This window comes from Papio anubis, chromosome 4, assembly GCF_008728515.1.
Source record: "Papio anubis isolate 15944 chromosome 4, Panubis1.0, whole genome shotgun sequence".
NCBI lineage: Eukaryota > Metazoa > Chordata > Mammalia > Primates > Cercopithecidae > Papio > Papio anubis.
The window spans coordinates 10,028,080-10,046,133 of NC_044979.1; the positions used below are offsets into that span (position 1 = coordinate 10,028,080).

Below are 18,054 nucleotides of genomic sequence, written 5' to 3' on the forward strand. Positions count from 1 at the left end.
AGGCTGGAGTGCAGTGGTGCGATTTCAGCTCACTGCAGCCTCCGCCTGCTGGATTCAAAGGATTCTCCTGTCTCAGCCTCCTGAGTAGCTGGGATTACAGGCGCCCGCCACCACGTCCAGCTAATTTTTGTATTTTTAGTAGAGATGGGGTTTCACCATGTTGGCCAGGCTGGTCTTGAACTCCTGACCTCAAGTGATCCACCTGCCCTGGCCTCCCACAGCGTTGGGATTACAGGCGTGAGCTACTGCGCCTGGTCGATTGTATGTTAAATGTAGCGTTTTGTGCTTTAGTTTTCTGGTCTCTATCTTGGGGATATGATACTACTTCCTTTATAGAGCTGTTGTGAGGATTAGATGAATTAATATGTGGAAAATAGTTAAAATGATACCTGACTCTTGTTACCTGTTGTGATTTTTAAAATAGGTCATCATTCACATGGTTTACATTTCTAAAAAGTATTAATATGAAGATGTGCTGGGCGCAGTGGCTCATCCTTTTAATCCCAGTGCTTTGGGAGGCAGAGGTGGAAGGATTGCTTGAGCCCAAAAGTTTGAGGCTACAGTGAGCTATGATCATGCCACTGTACTCCAGCTGGGTGACAGAGTGAGACCCCATCTCTTTAAAAAAAAAAAAAAAAAAAAAAAGTATGAAAATGTGTACAATGAAGTCTCCCAATGATTTTCTGTTCCCCATCCATCGAATTTTTACCTCACTCCTTCCACTTTTATTAGTAGTTAACCACTTTTATTAGTTCTCTTGTATTTTTCTTTTTACAGTTTCTTTGACAAGTATAAAGATACTCTTTTTTTTCCTGACCATCTTATTTAAATGGTGCCATAGCATTCAGGCTTTTCCCTTTTTTGGGGATAAGGATAGGATTTAATATTGTAGCTATTAGCTTTATCTGTATAGCTGCATAGCCTGTGCTGTAGGAGGTTGCAGAACTTACTGGACTGGTCTCTAATGGTGACCATTTGGATTATTTTGAGCCTTATGCTGTAACAGTGCTACAGTGAATTATCTTGCAGATATCTGTACCCATTTCACACAAGTTTAAGTTTACCTGATAAACTCTATTTAGGTATTGCCAAATGACCTGCCATACAGGGATACAGCACCTTAAAACCCTACCAGCAAAGTCAGAGAGCCCTGCCCATAGAAAGTGTTACCAAACTAATTTTTAAAGTTGATTTTGTAAGTGAAAAATGGCTTTTAGTATTATTTTTAAGTTCTTGTTTTTCTTTATTTTTTAATCTCTGCTTCCCACAGGTGATAAGCATTGTTTTAATATCTGGGTTTTATTCCTTTGAATGAGGGTAGGATCTTCCTATATGTTGAAGAGTGAACTATTTTTATTCTTTGTTTTTTTTGTTTTTGTGAGACAGGGGTCTTGCTGTGTCGCCCAGGCTGGAGTGCAATCTTGGCTCACTGCAACCTCTGCCTCCTGGGTTCAAGTGATTCTCCCGCGTCAGCCTTCTGAGTAGCTGGGATTACAGGCGCGCACCACCTCGCCTGGCTCATATTTGTATTTTTAGTAGAGACAGGGTTTCACCATGTTGGCCAGGCTGGTCTCAAACTCCGGACCTCAGGTAATAACCCACCTCAGCTGTGTGCTAGGATTACAGGTGTGAGCCACCGCACCTGGCCTGTTTTTATTCTTGGTCTTATAGGTCTTTTGATAATCTTAGGAGCTTTTTATATAATCAGGAAATTAGGTGTTTTGAAATATGAGTTGCAATTTTTTTCAGGTTTATTTGATAAAAGTCCCATAAGCAAAGTTTAAACTTTTTTTTTTTTTTTTTTGGGGAGACAGAGTCTTGCTCTGTCACCCAGGCTGGATGTGATCTTGGCTTATTGCAGCCTTTGCCTCCTGGGGTCAAGTGATTCTTGTGCCTCAGCCTCCGGAGTAGCTGGGACTACAGGCATGTGCTACCACACCCAGCTAATTTTTGAATTTTTAGTAGAGATGCGATTTTGCCATGTTGGCCAGGCTGGTCTTGAACTCCTGACCTCAAGTGATCTACCCGCCTCAGCTTCTAAAAGTGCTGAGATTACAGGTGTGAGCCACTGCACCTGGTCAGTTTAAATATTTTTTAAAAAGTAGTTGAATTTATCAGTTAACTTTCCCATTCCAAGATTATAAAGGGTTTCTCACTTTTTCTAGTATGTTTTAGGCTTCATTTTTTAAAAAACATATAAATCTTTGATCCATTTGGAATTTAATATAATATAGATTATAAATCTGATCCTCCTTCTCACTTCCAAAGTTGCCTAGTTGTTTCATTTACTGAAAAGTTCATCTTTCACTACCTTGAAATATTTCCTTCATTGCCTATTGCCATATGTATTTGGGTTTCTCAACATTGTGTTCCTTTAGTCTATTCATGAGGCGGTATTCAGACATCTCCCGGCAATTCTTGTTTTTGTATATAAATTTATTTATTTATAGACAGGGTCTTGCTCTGTCACCCAGGCTGGAGTGGTGCAGTGGCATAATCATGGCTCACTGCAGCCTTGACCTTCTGAGCTCAAGCTATTCTCCCATCTCAGCCTCCTGCGTAGCTGGGACTACAAGCATGCACCACCATTGCTGGCTAGTTTCCTTTTTCTTTTTTTCTTTTCTTTTTTAGAGATAGGGTCTCACTGTGTTGCCCAGGCTGGTCTTAAACTCCTGGACTCAAGTGATCCTCCTACCTTGGGCTCCCAAAGTGCTGGGATTACAGGCATGAGCCACTGTACCCAGCCTATATACATTTCAAAATCTGTTTGTCTAGTTCTTTTTTTAAAAAATTAGCAGTATGTTTATTGGAATCCCATTAAATTTATAAATTACCTAACTTCTTTTTAAAATATAAGGGTTAAGTCTCACTAACCATACCATCACCTCTCTTTTTGTGTCCTTTAATTACCTCCCAAGTTTTCTTTATATAACTCTTGTACATTTTTTGTCGAGTATTTCTAGGTATTAAACTTATTGCTGTTGGGCCTTTTCCACATTTTGTCTTCTGTTTTGTACCCTGCTACCTTACTGCATTGTCTTCGTGTTTATCAGTTTCTCAGTACATTCTTAGGAGTTTTCCAGCTGTGTAATTATACTGTCTGTAGTTATTAATGGTTTTGCCTTCTTTCCAGTCTGTATAACTGAAACTTCTTTCTCTTTTCTACATACTTTATTTATTTATTTTTTGGTGGGGCGGGGAGCGGGGAGGCTTTCTGATAAAAAAAAACAAAAACAGAAAGCCTGCAAGACAAATTGTAAAAGAGCTGTAACTGTCTTTTCTACCTACTTCAGCTTGTATTTTCAGTACAATTTAAAATGTAGTAGTGCTGGTAGATAGAGATAAATGTTCTGTCTCTTCTGAATGAGTTTTAGAAAATTATTCTTTACATCCAAGTTGAATAAAGTTTATGTGTTTTCTAATGGTGGTTTTATTTTTGTTAATATTCTTGTTTTCTCTGTATTTCATTGTCACTTTTTTTTTAAGAAGTGGTTTACATATTTTAAATTATGTATTTTTTTTCTTCAGAGAACAAGCTACAATGTTAGATTAACTCATAAAGAGAAAAATAGTTGTATTAGCGTGCCTAAGCGAACGTAATCCAGCACCAGATTAGTATTGGGTGTTAGGCTTTCTGTAGCCTAATTGCTCACACACTGCAACAGAATCTAAGCCTTGAATTTTTCTTCTTTTTTTTTCTTTTGAGACAGAATCTCGCTGCCCAGGCTGGAGTGCAGGGGCCGGATCTCAGCTCACTGCAAGCTCCGCCTTCTGGGTTTACGCCATTCTCCTGCCTCAGCCTCCCAAGTAGCTGGGACTACAGGCGCCTGCCACCTCGCCCGGCTAGGTTTTTTTTTTTGTATTTTTTCATAGAGACGGAGTTTCACCGTGTTAGCCAGGATGGTCTCGATCTCCTGACCTCGTGATCCGCCCATCTCGGCCTCCCAAAGTGCTGGGATTACAGGCTTGAGCCACCGCACCTGGCCAATTTTTCTTCTTTAAAAACACAACTTTGCCCTTTTTTTCCCCTTCCTTTTCTCATCAGTCTTTATGGCTTTTTACAGATATTTAAAAGATGATTTGTTTTGTGGGAATGTCACTTGTTTTTCTCCAGATTAATTTTCATTTTGTGTAATTTTGAATAGTCCATTTCCAGCATTTCCCTTTTGTATATGAGGAAGCAAGTTTTTGCAAGAAATTCTCTGAAGTTTGCACTGCTGTCAGTGTTCACACTGTTTTCATGTAGCAGTGTATCCGCATTTGAATCTTTCTGTTACGTTATTTTGGAATTTTAGGTTTCAAACAGTGTATCTAAAATCTGTTTTTTGACATCGTAATTTTCTGTGGCAAGACACTGTAAGCTCTCACCAGGTTCTTGGATTGGGTATGATTCACAGGAATTGAATGTTAGTAATCTGGGGTTGTCCTCTTTACCATTAAAAACGAGTTTTTACAACTGGTGACAAGCTGATTGCTGACCTTTCTTTAGAAATCAAGAAACTGTATGTCAGAATTAAAAATAGGAAATCTGATTTAATTGTAGCGGGAGTATCAGCTGCTTAAACAGAGATAGTAAGATTCAATTTAAGTAAATGTCTATAACCATAGTTATGTGCATCAGTGTTACTTGCAAGGAGAAAAATGAGAAATTATGAATCATTCCAGAATTTACTGTTTTTCCTTCCTGCTTAATGGTTGGAGGAGGAGGAATGGAAAATACATTGTGATCGTTCAGTAAGAGCTTGAAGGAAAGTTATATAAAGTAATGTAAACCATATATTAGCAAGATTATAATCCATTAATTGACTTTTCCAGTGGAACTGGAAAAGTGAAAAAGTGTTTTATAGTTATATTAGATTCTTTGTTTCATTTATTTTGCAGCTTTTCATGCAACACCCAACACTTATAAGCGGAAGAACACAGAAACAGCTTTAGACAACAAACCTTGTGGACCACAGTGTTACCAGCATTTGGTAAGACTTAGTGCCTTATTATTGCAGAGGGTACTTGAGAGGACTTAATTTTGCACTTTGGTGGAGGTGATCAAGTCAGCGTTAATGTTGTCTGCACCCGTGCTGTTATGGGCCATATGATAGACAGAGCTTTCTCACCCGTGCTGTTTCTTCCATAGCTCATGTACTGCACATTTTAGTCTTTCATTAATGTGGTATTATTCTTTTTAAAATCTGTGTTATCTCTTCAGCAACATTTCAAGGCCTTTAGGATCAAGGACTCTTATGCCTTCTACAAAGTCTATGAGAGTTGCGAGGCACAGATAGTCCACTTAGAAAGCAGGCATGCAGTAACCATACGCAGTAGACCCTAAGCCCCTCTCATAGCCATATCCCTCTGCTTGAGTTTTAGATGCACTGTCATTTCAGCTGATAGGTTCCACAGATTTTTTTTTTTTTTAAATGATGGAGAAAAGGTAAGGGGTTAGGAAAATATGAGGTAGAAAAGTTGTTTTTTACGGGTACTCTCTTATTTTTACCATTTCCCCTCTTTGAACCAAGCCACTCCTACCTAGGAACTAAATGGGTATATATTGCCTGTTGGATTTTGGACAGAAGATTCATTGAATGGCACCTGCAGAAGGTATCCTATTTTTAAGCAATTTGGTTTTTGTAGAATGAAGTATAAAACTGTTGGCTGCTGTCAAACTTCTCCCTTCTATTTCCACTAAAAAAAAAATGGAATTCTTGAGCACTTGTTTTATAATAATCTTTACAAGGCAGAATTTTGTTTGGCTCATCTAAAATGTTTCTGTGGTCTCTATAAACCATGCTCTTACCATTGTTTTATACTTTGAGACTGGATTATTGTACTTCATAATGCAAGATGTAACCCTCAGAGTCTTATTCTGAAGTTCCTTTCATGTCTTCCTGTGGCTGTGTATCTTTCACAGGAAAAAAAAAATGTTGGATGTTTTAATAGTAAGACAGGAAGTGACAAAGTCAAGCATGTTTGTGTTTTGTGTTCTTGTATACTTTAAATATTAACACAAAGAGGTATGCATTATCTTAAACTCTGCATAGGTAGTCTGACTCCGTGCACATTAGGTATATGATTCTTTTGTAAAGATTCACTTTTAAATAGACTATGTCCATAGAGATAATTACCTTTATTACATGAAGTATATTTCATACTTTATCTTCTTATATTTTAACTTAATTATAACCAGTTAATATATTTTACAAATTCACAATATAGAACTGTCTTGCCTGATTTTTGTACCATTCTAGGAATATATAGAACCCATATTTCTCTTTCTGAAATTTTCAGACTATCAAAAGCATATCAAAAACAAGTATATTAGACATGCAAATGATTATTTGTGATAAATGGATAATGTGGTAAATTTTTTGACTAACCTGGCTTATATAGTATTTTTTTTCTCTTCCATCAAAATGAGTTTTAGAACTTTGCCCTCATGTTGACATTTTTCATTTCGTAGGAGGGAGCAAAGGAGTTCGCTGCTGCTCTCACTGCTGAGCGGATAAAGACCCCACCAAAACGCCCAGGAGGCCGCAGAAGAGGACGGCTTCCCAATAACAGTAGCAGGCCCAGCACCCCCACCATTAATGTGCTGGAATCAAAGGATACAGACAGTGATAGGGAAGCAGGGACTGAAACGGGGGGAGAGAACAATGATAAAGAAGAAGAAGAGAAGAAAGACGAAACTTCGAGCTCCTCTGGTAAGACACATCTAATAACTGGGATTTACTCTTCTGTGAAAGTTCATATTGTGAGGATTAAGGATGTATAATGTATTGAATAATTTTCTTAGTTGGTTAGTTTCAGTATAAAGACTAGAGTCTTAAGACCAGCATTATCTCAAGAATGTGTAGCTGCGTTGCTTGTGTTTCCTGCCTCCACCCCTACCCTGGCTTGTGTTTGCCCTGCTTGTTTGTTTGAAAGTTGATGATGCAGTTTATTCTCATTCTTTGTGCCATTTTCCTTTTTCGATCTTAGGTAGGGAATGATGAAATTCAGATCATTTGGTTTAATATTCTTGATGTTCTATGAATAGTTTTGTTAGAAAATGTGAACTACTGATGAATTAGTATTTTACCAATTGGATTTTAGTTGTCCTTATCTTTTTGCTTTTTTCTTAAGCACACCCTGAATTTTACTTCTTAATATTATTTCCAATAATTTCTTGACCAGTGCTTACATTTGGTTTTGTAGAAGCAAATTCTCGGTGTCAAACACCAATAAAGATGAAGCCAAATATTGAACCTCCTGAGAATGTGGAGTGGAGTGGTGCTGAAGCCTCAATGTTTAGAGTCCTCATTGGCACTTACTATGACAATTTCTGTGCCATTGCTAGGTTAATTGGGACCAAAACATGTAGACAGGTAAGATATCCGATAAAAATGTTGTTAAAAGAGCTTCAAATATAGAGATAAAAATGTACTCATTGTCCAAACAAAGAAAATTCTTGGTTATTACTAAGCTCCTATTCATCTCCTAAAAATAATTTTTTTTCTTCCCAAGAGGGAATTGAATGAAAATTATTCTCCAGGTATGTTACAGAATTTCCCCACTGTAGACTTTTAAGGTTAGATAGTAGATTTTAAAAGCTAGTAAGAATTTAAATTTAGCATCACAGGTCTTGACCAGAATATAATTACAGCTACCCCCAATGTGAGGGTAGGGACAGCGATGTCTGTTATATCCCCAGCATCTAGCAGTGTCACAGAAGAGACAGACATTTTTCTGGTATGCATGAGTATAAGAATGGTTTGCCTAAATAAGACTGTCCTCATGGCTCTGTGACTGTGCCTCTTGTCAGGTGTATGAGTTTAGAGTCAAAGAATCTAGCATCATAGCTCCAGCTCCTGCTGAGGATGTGGACACTCCTCCAAGGAAAAAGAAGAGGAAACACCGGTGAGTCTGCCATGAAGCTGCTTAGAGAAGTCAACACAGATAGACACTGCAGACAAGGCCCTTCCTATGGGCCGTTGTTGGTTTCTACTTAGTCTATTTTAAAAAAACCTTAAACTGCCATCAAAAACAGAACTATGGAATCGTATTTCCACTGGGAGTTGCTAGTATTTTTCTATAAGAATACAGCAGCCTTCGGTATATTTGGTATGTTAAGAGTCATAAAAATTACAGTTACCAGACGGAATTTGGGTTAAGAAAAACATATTTAGTAGCTTTTTCAGTAAAGGCTATAAACAATTACTTTAACATCATGAAATGTTCTGTGTTTCTGATGTGAGCTCTGGTCCAGTTTTTAGAAGTATCTTTTACTCCAGGAGCTTGAATTTCTAAGTTGTGTGGTATTGCATTCGATACTCCTAATGAGTACCCTACTATAATATAAGCCTGTTGTGAATGTTACTGTCACCTTAGCAAATGTTTTCAGGTTGATTTGATTTGTAAATGTAGAGCCAGAAAAATTTACAAATGGACTATCTGCCCTAATCTCCCCATACCTCCACCTCACATGTTTAAAATTGAGAAACGTAAGGGTGCAGTTAGATTATGCTTCAAAAATTGTGTACAGGCTCATGTTACATTTTGTTACCTTAACATTTTGTTACTTTAACAAAAATAAGTGTAGGGCCAACCCAATTTAGAATTTTTTAAAAGTCAAGGTTTTTTTTTCCCATAGGAATTTAGGCTTCAGGAGATGCTTCTTAAATTTTGGTTGAATTATTTCTGACCATGTAGTTCACTTGATTGGTTTATGATGCCTGAAATTAGAGGAAGTGATCAGTGTCATCCACATCAGAATAAATCAACAGGCAGACACACCAGCTGCTTTGTGCAGCATTGGGAGCTCAGGAGTTCTGACCAGGAGTCATGGATGAACACAGGAAATGACGTCTTGCCACACCTGGGGCAGCCTGAGCCATCAAGCTGTTTGAGTTGCTTCAAACTGATGGCAAATATAAACTGGGCAGGGCATGACTCTTGGCTTTAACGCACTGCTGTATTCATGGCACGGATAGATCCAGTTAAGCAGCTCTCTGTTGGATTTGTAGCGTCCTGCAGAAGTTTGGTTTCATTTTCTTTGTGTTTTTGCAGGTTGTGGGCTGCACACTGCCGAAAGATACAGCTGAAAAAGGGTTAGCATCTTTCTATTCCTCTCATTATTAGCTTAACAATGTCTGCTTTGTTTTCATTTGTTTTAGAATAGTAACTGGATTAGAGCTTGGGTTATTCTAATGTAATTGCCTTCTCTACATTAAACCAATTCGAATGGAGAATGTCTATTGATGAATCCCCAGTCAATTCTCTTCTGTAAAGTGGAGGCTGACTGGAAGGTATGAGTCCAAGTTGGTTGAAGGAGAAGTGCTTTGGGATGGGACTTTGATGTAGCCACGCTGTATCTAGATGGAACTCACAAGCACCTGGGGGTGGGAGAGTATTTTTGCCATCGTTTTGGAAACCGGAATATGTGTAACGTTATGCATTCAGTAAAGGCAGGCCAGCTACCCTCCACAGGTAGTAGGGAAGAATGTACTCGTGTTAATTGTGTATGATCGTTTCCATCTCCCTGGATTCATTGGCCTGCATGATGTTATCTTTACTCAGACGGCTCCTCTAACCATGTTTACAACTATCAACCCTGTGATCATCCACGGCAGCCTTGTGACAGTTCGTGCCCTTGTGTGATAGCACAAAATTTTTGTGAAAAGTTTTGTCAATGTAGTTCAGAGTGTAAGTATTTGTTGCTTTGATGCAATTGCATGAGAACTAAATAGGCCTTTGGTTAGCAATTTAAAAAATCAAAAATAAGAACACGGGAGCACTCCCTTGTTTACTTGACGAAACTCATGGATTTGACAAGTATTTATTGAGCCCCATACCTGGCCCTGTGCCACTGGCTGGTCAGTCACCTGGGTGTTGTGTGTCTATGTGTGTGAGGCAGGCAAAGTTGTATTAAAGGAACCCGAATTTTATTTTTTTTCTTCTTTGATCATTTAAATTAAGTTGTATTAAAGTCGGCACAGATTGTAAGAGGAATCTAGAAGGAGCTACTCAGATAATTTTTGGACACCAGAAATTGTCAGAGTTAGGAGGGTTTTAGTCTTCAGAATAAAGGAATGTAGCATAAACGTAGTGGATTTTTATAATTGTTTAATGAGACTGCACATGAAGCTTGAGTACTAAGGGAGTGTTTAGAACTCTAGGGGCTGTGAGAATGGTCAAGGACCATGGATATTGTTTCTTCACACTTACTTTATTCACACTGACTTTAAATATATACACTGTTTAACAAATGAAAAATGGAAAAACTCAGTGGTGGTCTTTTTCATACAAACAGCTTTAACTTCGCTGTTAATACTTCCATTTCCTTGTCTGTATAGTAGGGCAATAAGGTGGTTGTGAGGGTTGAGAGTCAGCCAGATGCTCAGTACACCCCTTGCCACGTATCTTTCTGCAAGTTTTTGCATATGGTGATGATGGTGATGGTGGTTATGAGTGAAGAACCTCCAAACCTCTCTCTGAAGGTCAAAACCGCTTTCCGGGATGCCGCTGCAAAGCACAGTGCAACACCAAGCAGTGCCCGTGCTACCTGGCCGTCCGAGAGTGTGACCCTGACCTCTGTCTTACTTGTGGAGCCGCTGACCATTGGGACAGTAAAAATGTGTCCTGCAAGAACTGCAGTATTCAGCGGGGCTCCAAAAAGGTGAGTAACAGTCGCTTCTGGAAGATTGTTAGTAGTTAGCTATTTAGTGATGCAAATGTCAGGATTGTCTTAGATGATTTAGCTGGGGCAAAAAGTAAAAGTGATCCTTGAAAGGTGCAACTGATGAGAAAGTGTTGATAATTTTCGCTGGATAGTGCACCCTTGGGCAGTCTCTTCAGTTTTCTATAGAGCACTGTACTCCGATAGTAGGAGAAACCAGCAAATTCTGAGAAGCAGCCATTCATGGTATCAGATTTGGAATAAGATGTATTTTTTCTAGCGGTTTAATAGATTATTTGAAATTTCTCTTTTAGTTAAACTAGTAGTTTAGTATCCTTAATGCAAATAAATGGTGATTTCTATCAAAATATAGACTCATTCTCATCAAAGAGTATAGATTCCTTATTATGTAGAGTAAAAGATGAAATTTCCCATGGCAGGTTTTTATAGACTTACTTCCTGTTTGTTTAATAACTTTGAGGCCGGGCGCAGTGGCTCACGCCTGTAATCCCAGCACTTTGGAAGGCCGAGGTGGGCTGATCACGAGGTCAGAAGATTGAGACCATCCTGGCTAACATGGTGAAACCCTGTTTCTACTAAAAATACGAAAAAATTAGCCAGGCGTGGTGGCGGGCGCCTGTAGTCCTAGCTACTCGGGAGGCTGAGGCAGGAGAATGGTGTGAACCCAGGAGGCGGAGCTTGCAAGTGAACAGAGATCGGGCCACTGCACTCCAGCCTGGGGGACAGAGCGAAACTCTGTCTCAGAAAACAAAACAAAGAAATAAACAAAAACCTTGAAAAAAATCCAGCTAGGAATTCTGTATTTTTAGTGTGGGGAATTGTATGTAGATGGTTTAACTCTCTGAGCCCGGAAGTATGACTGAGCTAAAGAAACTCCAGCAGCATCTGTTTGGGGAATCCTTTTTTTTTTTTTTTTAAAAGGCAGATAAGGTCTTTCTTCAGTTCTTTTTATAATAATAGCTGACATTTATTAAGCATGTAAAAATAGCAGGCACTGTTCTAAGTGCTTTAGTGGATTCGTTCATTGATCCTCCTAACCCTGTGAGTGAGGAATAAGTGTTAACCCCATTTTACGGGTAAGGAAACCCAAAGTCACAAGACTTGTAAAGGAGCAGGAGATCAAATTCTCCAGGCTCCCATTACCTGCCCTTATGCTGTGTGTGTGTGTGTGTGTGTGGTGTAGAGTAGACATATCTTTGTTGTTGGACCATTTATTTATAATTGAGATCACACTTCCTACCAGCAAGTCCCCTTCTACCAGAAATTGTGCTCCAGGCAAAACACTGAAGTTTTCTTGGTTTTGTTTCCGTATGTTTTTGAACCAACGTCTGTGTTTATGGCAGAGAGCTGTGCAGGGTGGTGGGTTTTTTGTTTTTAGCTGTGACTTTTTTCTATCACACATTTAGATCATTTTACTCTAGGCAGTTATATGTCCATTTAGGTCACTGGATCACAGTGACGCTGGTTCAATTTCCGATGGCATACCCGCTCAGACCTAAAAATCTCAATTTCTCCCCCAAACAGCTTACCATTGTACTCCTTCCTGACTTTGTTCAGAAAGTGGGTACTTCTATTCATACTGACATGTCCTCTTTATAAGACATTTTTTAACTCTGAAAAATGTTAAACTATGTAGATACTTTTTACCAGTTGGGTTTCATTTGCACAGCAGTAGTTAGCTGTTTAGTTTCTGATCAGAAGGATATTTGGGAAGTTCACCTGACAGGTGAGTGGTAAGATGGTCCAGAATAGGAATAGATTGGAAGCTTAGGTGATCAGGGAAGCCTTTGTAAAGGTCACAAGAAAATTTTGGATGAAAGCATAATAATGAGCCATGAAGAAAAATTGGCATAGGTTTGGGAACACATCCCTAAATACATAATTTACAGCAATGATCATCTCGGCATTTCTGCTGAAAATAGACTACTGGACTGACAAGATCATGGTAATCCCTCCCAATAGTTTCTTGTGTTATCCTGAGGAGGTGGGGCGGAAGAACAAATCCAAAGCCAAGTTGCCATGGGCTTCAGAGGGAACCAGCACCAGCGAAGAATCAGGGGTGTCCTGAGGCTGAAAATGGAATCATGTTAATAGAAATCACTTGGGGGAAGTAGAGGGAAAGGTATGGAGAAGAAGAGTGATTTGGTGGTATCCTTAAATTCAGGTTGAAAGTAAATTATTCGAGGAAATCAAGGGCTGAAGAAACAGGGAAGCCAAAAGTGCAGCAGGCCTAGAGCACCTTGCTGAATGATGGTCATTGCAGAGGACTAACACCACCAAAGGGTTTTCTGTAAGACAGAGATTCTTATCTGCTGTATGAGAAAAACAGAATGTTCATAGCCATTCTCAGCAGCTTTCACGTTGACTGAAGCTGTGTGTTCCATTACTGCCTTAGAACAGGTCTGAGGATTTACAGTGATAGCTTTTGTTTTCATTCTGTAGTCTGCTTTGTCCCCAGTCCATCTTCACCCTCTTTTTTGATTGTAATTGTGTTTTATTCTCTAGCATCTATTGCTGGCACCATCTGATGTGGCAGGCTGGGGGATTTTTATCAAAGATCCTGTGCAGAAAAATGAATTCATCTCAGAATACTGTGGAGAGGTAAGGCACTGGTTACCTATATTCAGGTGGCATTGTATATACTAACTTTTCTTTATTTTAGATTGATTTTATTAGGTAAGTCTGTGGGTTTGATTGGGAATGAATTGCCATAAACTGCCTTTTAAGCCTGGACTTCTGCATGTTTGTGGATTTGCATGCTTAGTAACTGGATTGTGCTGGGCGCGGTGGCTGACTCCTGCAATCCCAGCACTTTGGGAGGCTGAGGCACGTGGATTGCTTGAGCTCAGGAGTTGGGAGACCAGCATGGGCAACATGGCGAGACCCCATTGCTACAAAAAATGCAAAAATTAGCCAGGCATGGTGGTACATACCTGTAGTCCCAGCTACTTGGGAGCTGAGGGAGGAAGATCGCTTGAGCCTGGGAGGTTGAGGCTGCAGTGAGCCATATTTGTGCCACTGCTCTCCAGCCTGGGCAACAAAGTGAGACCCTGTCTCAGAGGAAAACAAAACAAAACAGGATTGCTTGGTTCTAGCCACATTTAGCTTTTCTCATCTATGGTCAGCAGGGAGAACAAGAGCTTTACCATAGAGTGTCCTGCTTAATCCACAACCTGGTTGATAAGGATGTAGAAACAACAGTGTCATTAGTTATTCACCTTTTAAATTGTTGAGTTACTGAAAAATCATAGGGCTAGCTTCAATTTGGAACCAACTCACCCAAATTTTTTTTTTTTGAGATGGAGTTTCGCTCTTGTTGCCCAGGATGGAGTGCGATGGTGCGATCTTGGCCCCCTGCAACCTCCGCCTCCCAGGTTCAAGCGATTCTCCTGCCTCAGCCTCCCGAGTAGCTGGGATTACAGGCATGTGCCACCACACTCAGCTGATTTTGTGTTTTTAGTAGAGATGGGGTTTCTCCATGTTGGTTAGGCTGGTCCTGAACTGCCGACCTCAGGTGATCTGCCTGCCTCAGCCTCCCAAAGTGCTGGGATTACAGGCGTCAGCCACTGCGGCCAACTTGTGTGTGTGTGTGTGTGTTTTTTTTTTTAAGCTCAGCGAGAAGACTTTGGTTCCTCACTTTCTCCAAGGATAATTACTTCAGGATGTGGAAATATTTCTGAGTTGGGGTCCTTAATATACAGTTATTCTTAGATTTATCAGTGTGCAGACTGAATGGGAAAGAGAACTTGGCTGTAGTGACCCTTTTTGTTTTCTTCCGAAGGTCCAGTATTCACTGTGTGTGCTTTTGCATGTGCTGTCAGACTTGATCACCTTTATCCAAAAGAATTTTCTCTTGTGTCTTTCTTTTTAGATTATTTCTCAAGATGAAGCTGACAGAAGAGGCAAAGTATATGATAAATACATGTGCAGCTTTCTGTTCAACTTGAACAATGGTATGTGTCTGAGCTGGGAGGCAGTGAGTTCCTCTGAGTTGCATGTGGCAGCCTTCTGCCTGCCAAGTGTTCAGAAACGAGGGTGGAGGTCAGTGAGGTGACCGGAAGGAGGATCTCCTTAGAGGCATCGGGGGCTGCTTGCTTGAAAGGAACTGGAGCAAGGAATTCCTCAGGGAGCAGATGGACTAGGTGTGCAGGAAACCGCCTCTCTGAAGCCCTGGCCATCTGTGAGTGGCACTGTACCAGTGTCTGGCTGTGACGGGGATGTTGTGCTCTTGCTGCCCTCACCTCTTGTGTTCAGGCAGCTCAGCACACCTCCTCCAGTCGGTGCCTTGGAGCTGGGAAGGAGGGGAGGAGCCAGACTCCCCTGGATATTCTCAAAGGACTGGGAGGAAAGGCAGCTGCTTTCATAGCTGATGTTCTGGGGTAGAATGTAAGTCTGTAGGGATATTTCTGGTGGGATTGTTCTGGTGGGAGGTTGGCTTAACATGTAAGATATTCAGAGAAACTCTTAGTTGGAACAAGTAGAATAGATTTTTTCTAGGAACGCTTTATAGACATTATAAAAGAAACTAAAGTTAAATGAATTGATGTTCAGAAGAATTTTGTCAGATTCTTTTTAATTTTTTTTTATTTTGCTTAGTAATGTATGTTTATAGTTGATAATTAATAGCTTTTGTGTCAGATAACCATCTTGAATTATAGGTGATTAATTTTAACCTGGAACAATAGTGTGTTCTTCCAAATATCATTTCTTACTGAATGAAGTTGCTTGAATGATTTGCTTTTGCAGGCAAACCCTGAAGAACTATAACCGGTTGCATTTACAGAATCATAATAACTTGATTTACTTATAACTGAAATTATTCACTGGGCTTATTTTCTTCTTTTTAGATTTTGTGGTGGATGCAACCCGCAAGGGTAACAAAATTCGTTTTGCAAATCATTCGGTAAATCCAAACTGCTATGCAAAAGGTAGGTATCTTTGACGTCAGAATTGGAACTCCCTTTTTAATCCTGTGATGATGGACTTGAATACTTCTGGGATAGTTGTTTGTTATGTGAACAAGTCAGTTAACCTCCCATGGCCTGTCTTCATGCTCACTGACACCAGTGTGTCTCTTTCCAGTTATGATGGTTAACGGCGATCACAGGATAGGTATTTTTGCCAAGAGAGCCATCCAGACTGGTGAAGAGCTGTTTTTTGATTACAGGTTGGTAAAGTACATTTCTAACATGATCTCTAAGGGCTTTTTCTACTGGATTGTGAACGCTGGGCGAAGGATTTTTTTAGTTCTTTGCTAGATGTGCTGAGGGGTGGGGGTGAGTTCTTTTGACGGGTCGCTTTGCCTTGAGCATTAGTGGGGAATTAGGTTATACTTTCCTGTTATGTATTCATGATCCATTTATTTATTATACAAGTCATGCTTATTTTAAAAATAGAATCAAATCCATGCAGAAAGCCCCATTTCTCACCCTGCTGTTGACAGCTGGGTGAGTCCTAGACCTTCTCATATCATGCCGCATGCTGCATGCTTGCTTGTGGAGCGTTTTTCCAGATAAGTGTGATCACACTGTCCTATAGATTTTTCTGCAACATGGTTTTACTTGACAATATACTATGTATATCTTTACTGATTAGATCTACTTGATTTACTGTTTGCTATAATACTTATTACACGTATCATTACCATTTTAAAAGGTGCTGTTGGCAAATCAGTGTCTGGTCACCCTGTGGGGATGCCTGGGACATGTGGGCCACCGATGGTATCTGTGTGGTTAGGCATTAGGCTGCCAGTTGACACAGTCAAGCTCTGTGGGATACATTTAAGTCATCCATTGAATACAGATTTAGGTGCAGTCAGATGACTGTCTAGTTAATGAACTCCTGTGGTCCCGTGTACATCCCATCCAGAAACTGTCTTTGAGTACTGAGTTCTTGCATATTCAGGCTGGCCTTTAATGGCTGTTGCATAGCCGAGAGCTCTCAGTGAGGCAGACAGGGTGAGTGAAAGGCCTACTTTACTGAGGGCCGCTGCCTTCATTCCAGGCCGGCTCTGAATGAAGAGTGGGGGGTGGAGCTGGGGTTGGAGGCAAAGCCACCCAGTTTCCTTGGGAGGGCCTGGTGGCCCCACCCACTATTTCTGGGTGTCCACTGTACTCCAGTTCTTTCTTCACCTGGGGGAACAACTGGCGAGCTGCTCTTTGGCCCTCTTTGCCATGGTCATCGTTTTTTTCCAGACCATGGTTCTATTTTGCCTTTCCACCGTCGGGCCTAAACATCATGATGTGGACCAGCCTTCCTGGGGCCACTTGCTTCAGAGGCATAGGGGAGGCTGGGCAAGCTCTGGAAATGCTTGTAGACAGGTTTGTTCAGTTCAGAACTTGGCAGCGTCTCAATTAGATGGCCAGCAACGCAGACCTACGCATTGCCTTCTACGAATGTGCCCTCATGCAGGCAGCTGTATAATTGGATGTTTTTTTTTTTTTTTTTTTTTTTAAGACATTTTAATGCACCCACTGTCTTCAGCAGGCTTTGTTGTGTTAAGTCTCAGCACATGTTGGATGGGTGGTCATCCAGCGGACATCTGCTTCTTCCTGTTGTTTCAGATACAGCCAGGCTGATGCCCTGAAGTATGTCGGCATCGAAAGAGAAATGGAAATCCCTTGACATCTGCTACCTCCTCCCCCTCCTCTCTGAAACAGCTGCCTTAGCTTCAGGAACCTCGAGTACTGTGGGCAATTTAGAAAAAGAAAATGCAGTTTGAAATTCTAAATTTGCAAAGTACTGTAAGAATAATTTATAGTAATGAGTTTAAAAATCAACTTTTTATTGCCTTCTCACCAGCTGCAAAGTGTTTTGTACCAGTGAATTTTTGCAATAATGCAGTATGGTACATTTTTCAACTTTGAATAAAGAATACTTGAACTTGTCCTTGTTGAGTCATCTCTCATAACATGTCAATAACTGCTTTTAGTACTGCCCAACAAAAAACTTTTAAATTTACCTCCTTGGGTTTTTTAGTTGTCTTTGTATGAATCTTGATTTTAACTAATACTGCCTGGTAATATGTGGAAGACATTCATATATGAAGAACTGCTGTGCATCCTGAGGGCTGACCCAGTAAAGGGCTTGATTTTATAGACAAGACCAGGGTGGGTGGGTACGTTCCAGTCAGCTGTGCAAACTGGAGAAAGTGATTTAACCTCCAAGTCTGTTCCCCATATATAAACTGACAGAGTAGACTTAGGTTATTTTTAAGAACTCACCTAGTTCTAAATGCCGTTAGTCTAGATAGAGTTCTTTAGAAATACAATATAAGTCGGGATTCCTTACCTACCTACTGACAGGTATAACCAAACTAGTTTTGTATCTTCTCAAAGAAGAGGTAAAAATCACAAACTCTAAGTGTCAAGGAAACAACATGTGCC

General features: G+C 40.2%; 1 protein-coding gene and 1 pseudogene across 17 annotated transcripts in view; one reads left to right on the forward strand and one right to left on the reverse strand.

Annotated features, from left to right (window-relative positions):
* EZH2 (enhancer of zeste 2 polycomb repressive complex 2 subunit) overlaps positions 1–17,557 on the forward strand; it is a 76,736-nt gene extending 59,179 nt beyond the window's left edge. For 13 of the 17 annotated variants that reach the window (XM_009204124.3, XM_017957293.2, XM_017957302.2 and 10 more), the window contains 12 exons: positions 4,882–4,973; positions 6,455–6,695; positions 7,189–7,358; positions 7,796–7,890; positions 9,040–9,080; positions 9,550–9,675; positions 10,470–10,648; positions 13,175–13,270; positions 14,541–14,622; positions 15,517–15,597; positions 15,752–15,836; positions 17,233–17,557. In XM_009204124.3, coding sequence (XP_009202388.1) covers positions 4,882–4,973; positions 6,455–6,695; positions 7,189–7,358; positions 7,796–7,890; positions 9,040–9,080; positions 9,550–9,675; positions 10,470–10,648; positions 13,175–13,270; positions 14,541–14,622; positions 15,517–15,597; positions 15,752–15,836; positions 17,233–17,293 — 1,349 coding nt within the window. In that variant the 3' untranslated portion in view covers positions 17,294–17,557. The remainder of the gene's footprint in view (positions 1–4,881; positions 4,974–6,454; positions 6,696–7,188; positions 7,359–7,795; positions 7,891–9,039; positions 9,081–9,549; positions 9,676–10,469; positions 10,649–13,174; positions 13,271–14,540; positions 14,623–15,516; positions 15,598–15,751; positions 15,837–17,232) is intronic. The other 4 variants (XM_021936375.1, XM_021936379.1, XM_021936377.1 and 1 more) reach the window with 1 other exon arrangement.
* LOC116274751 lies at positions 3,206–3,276 on the reverse strand (annotated as a pseudogene).
* Positions 17,558–18,054: the final 497 nt, after the last annotated feature.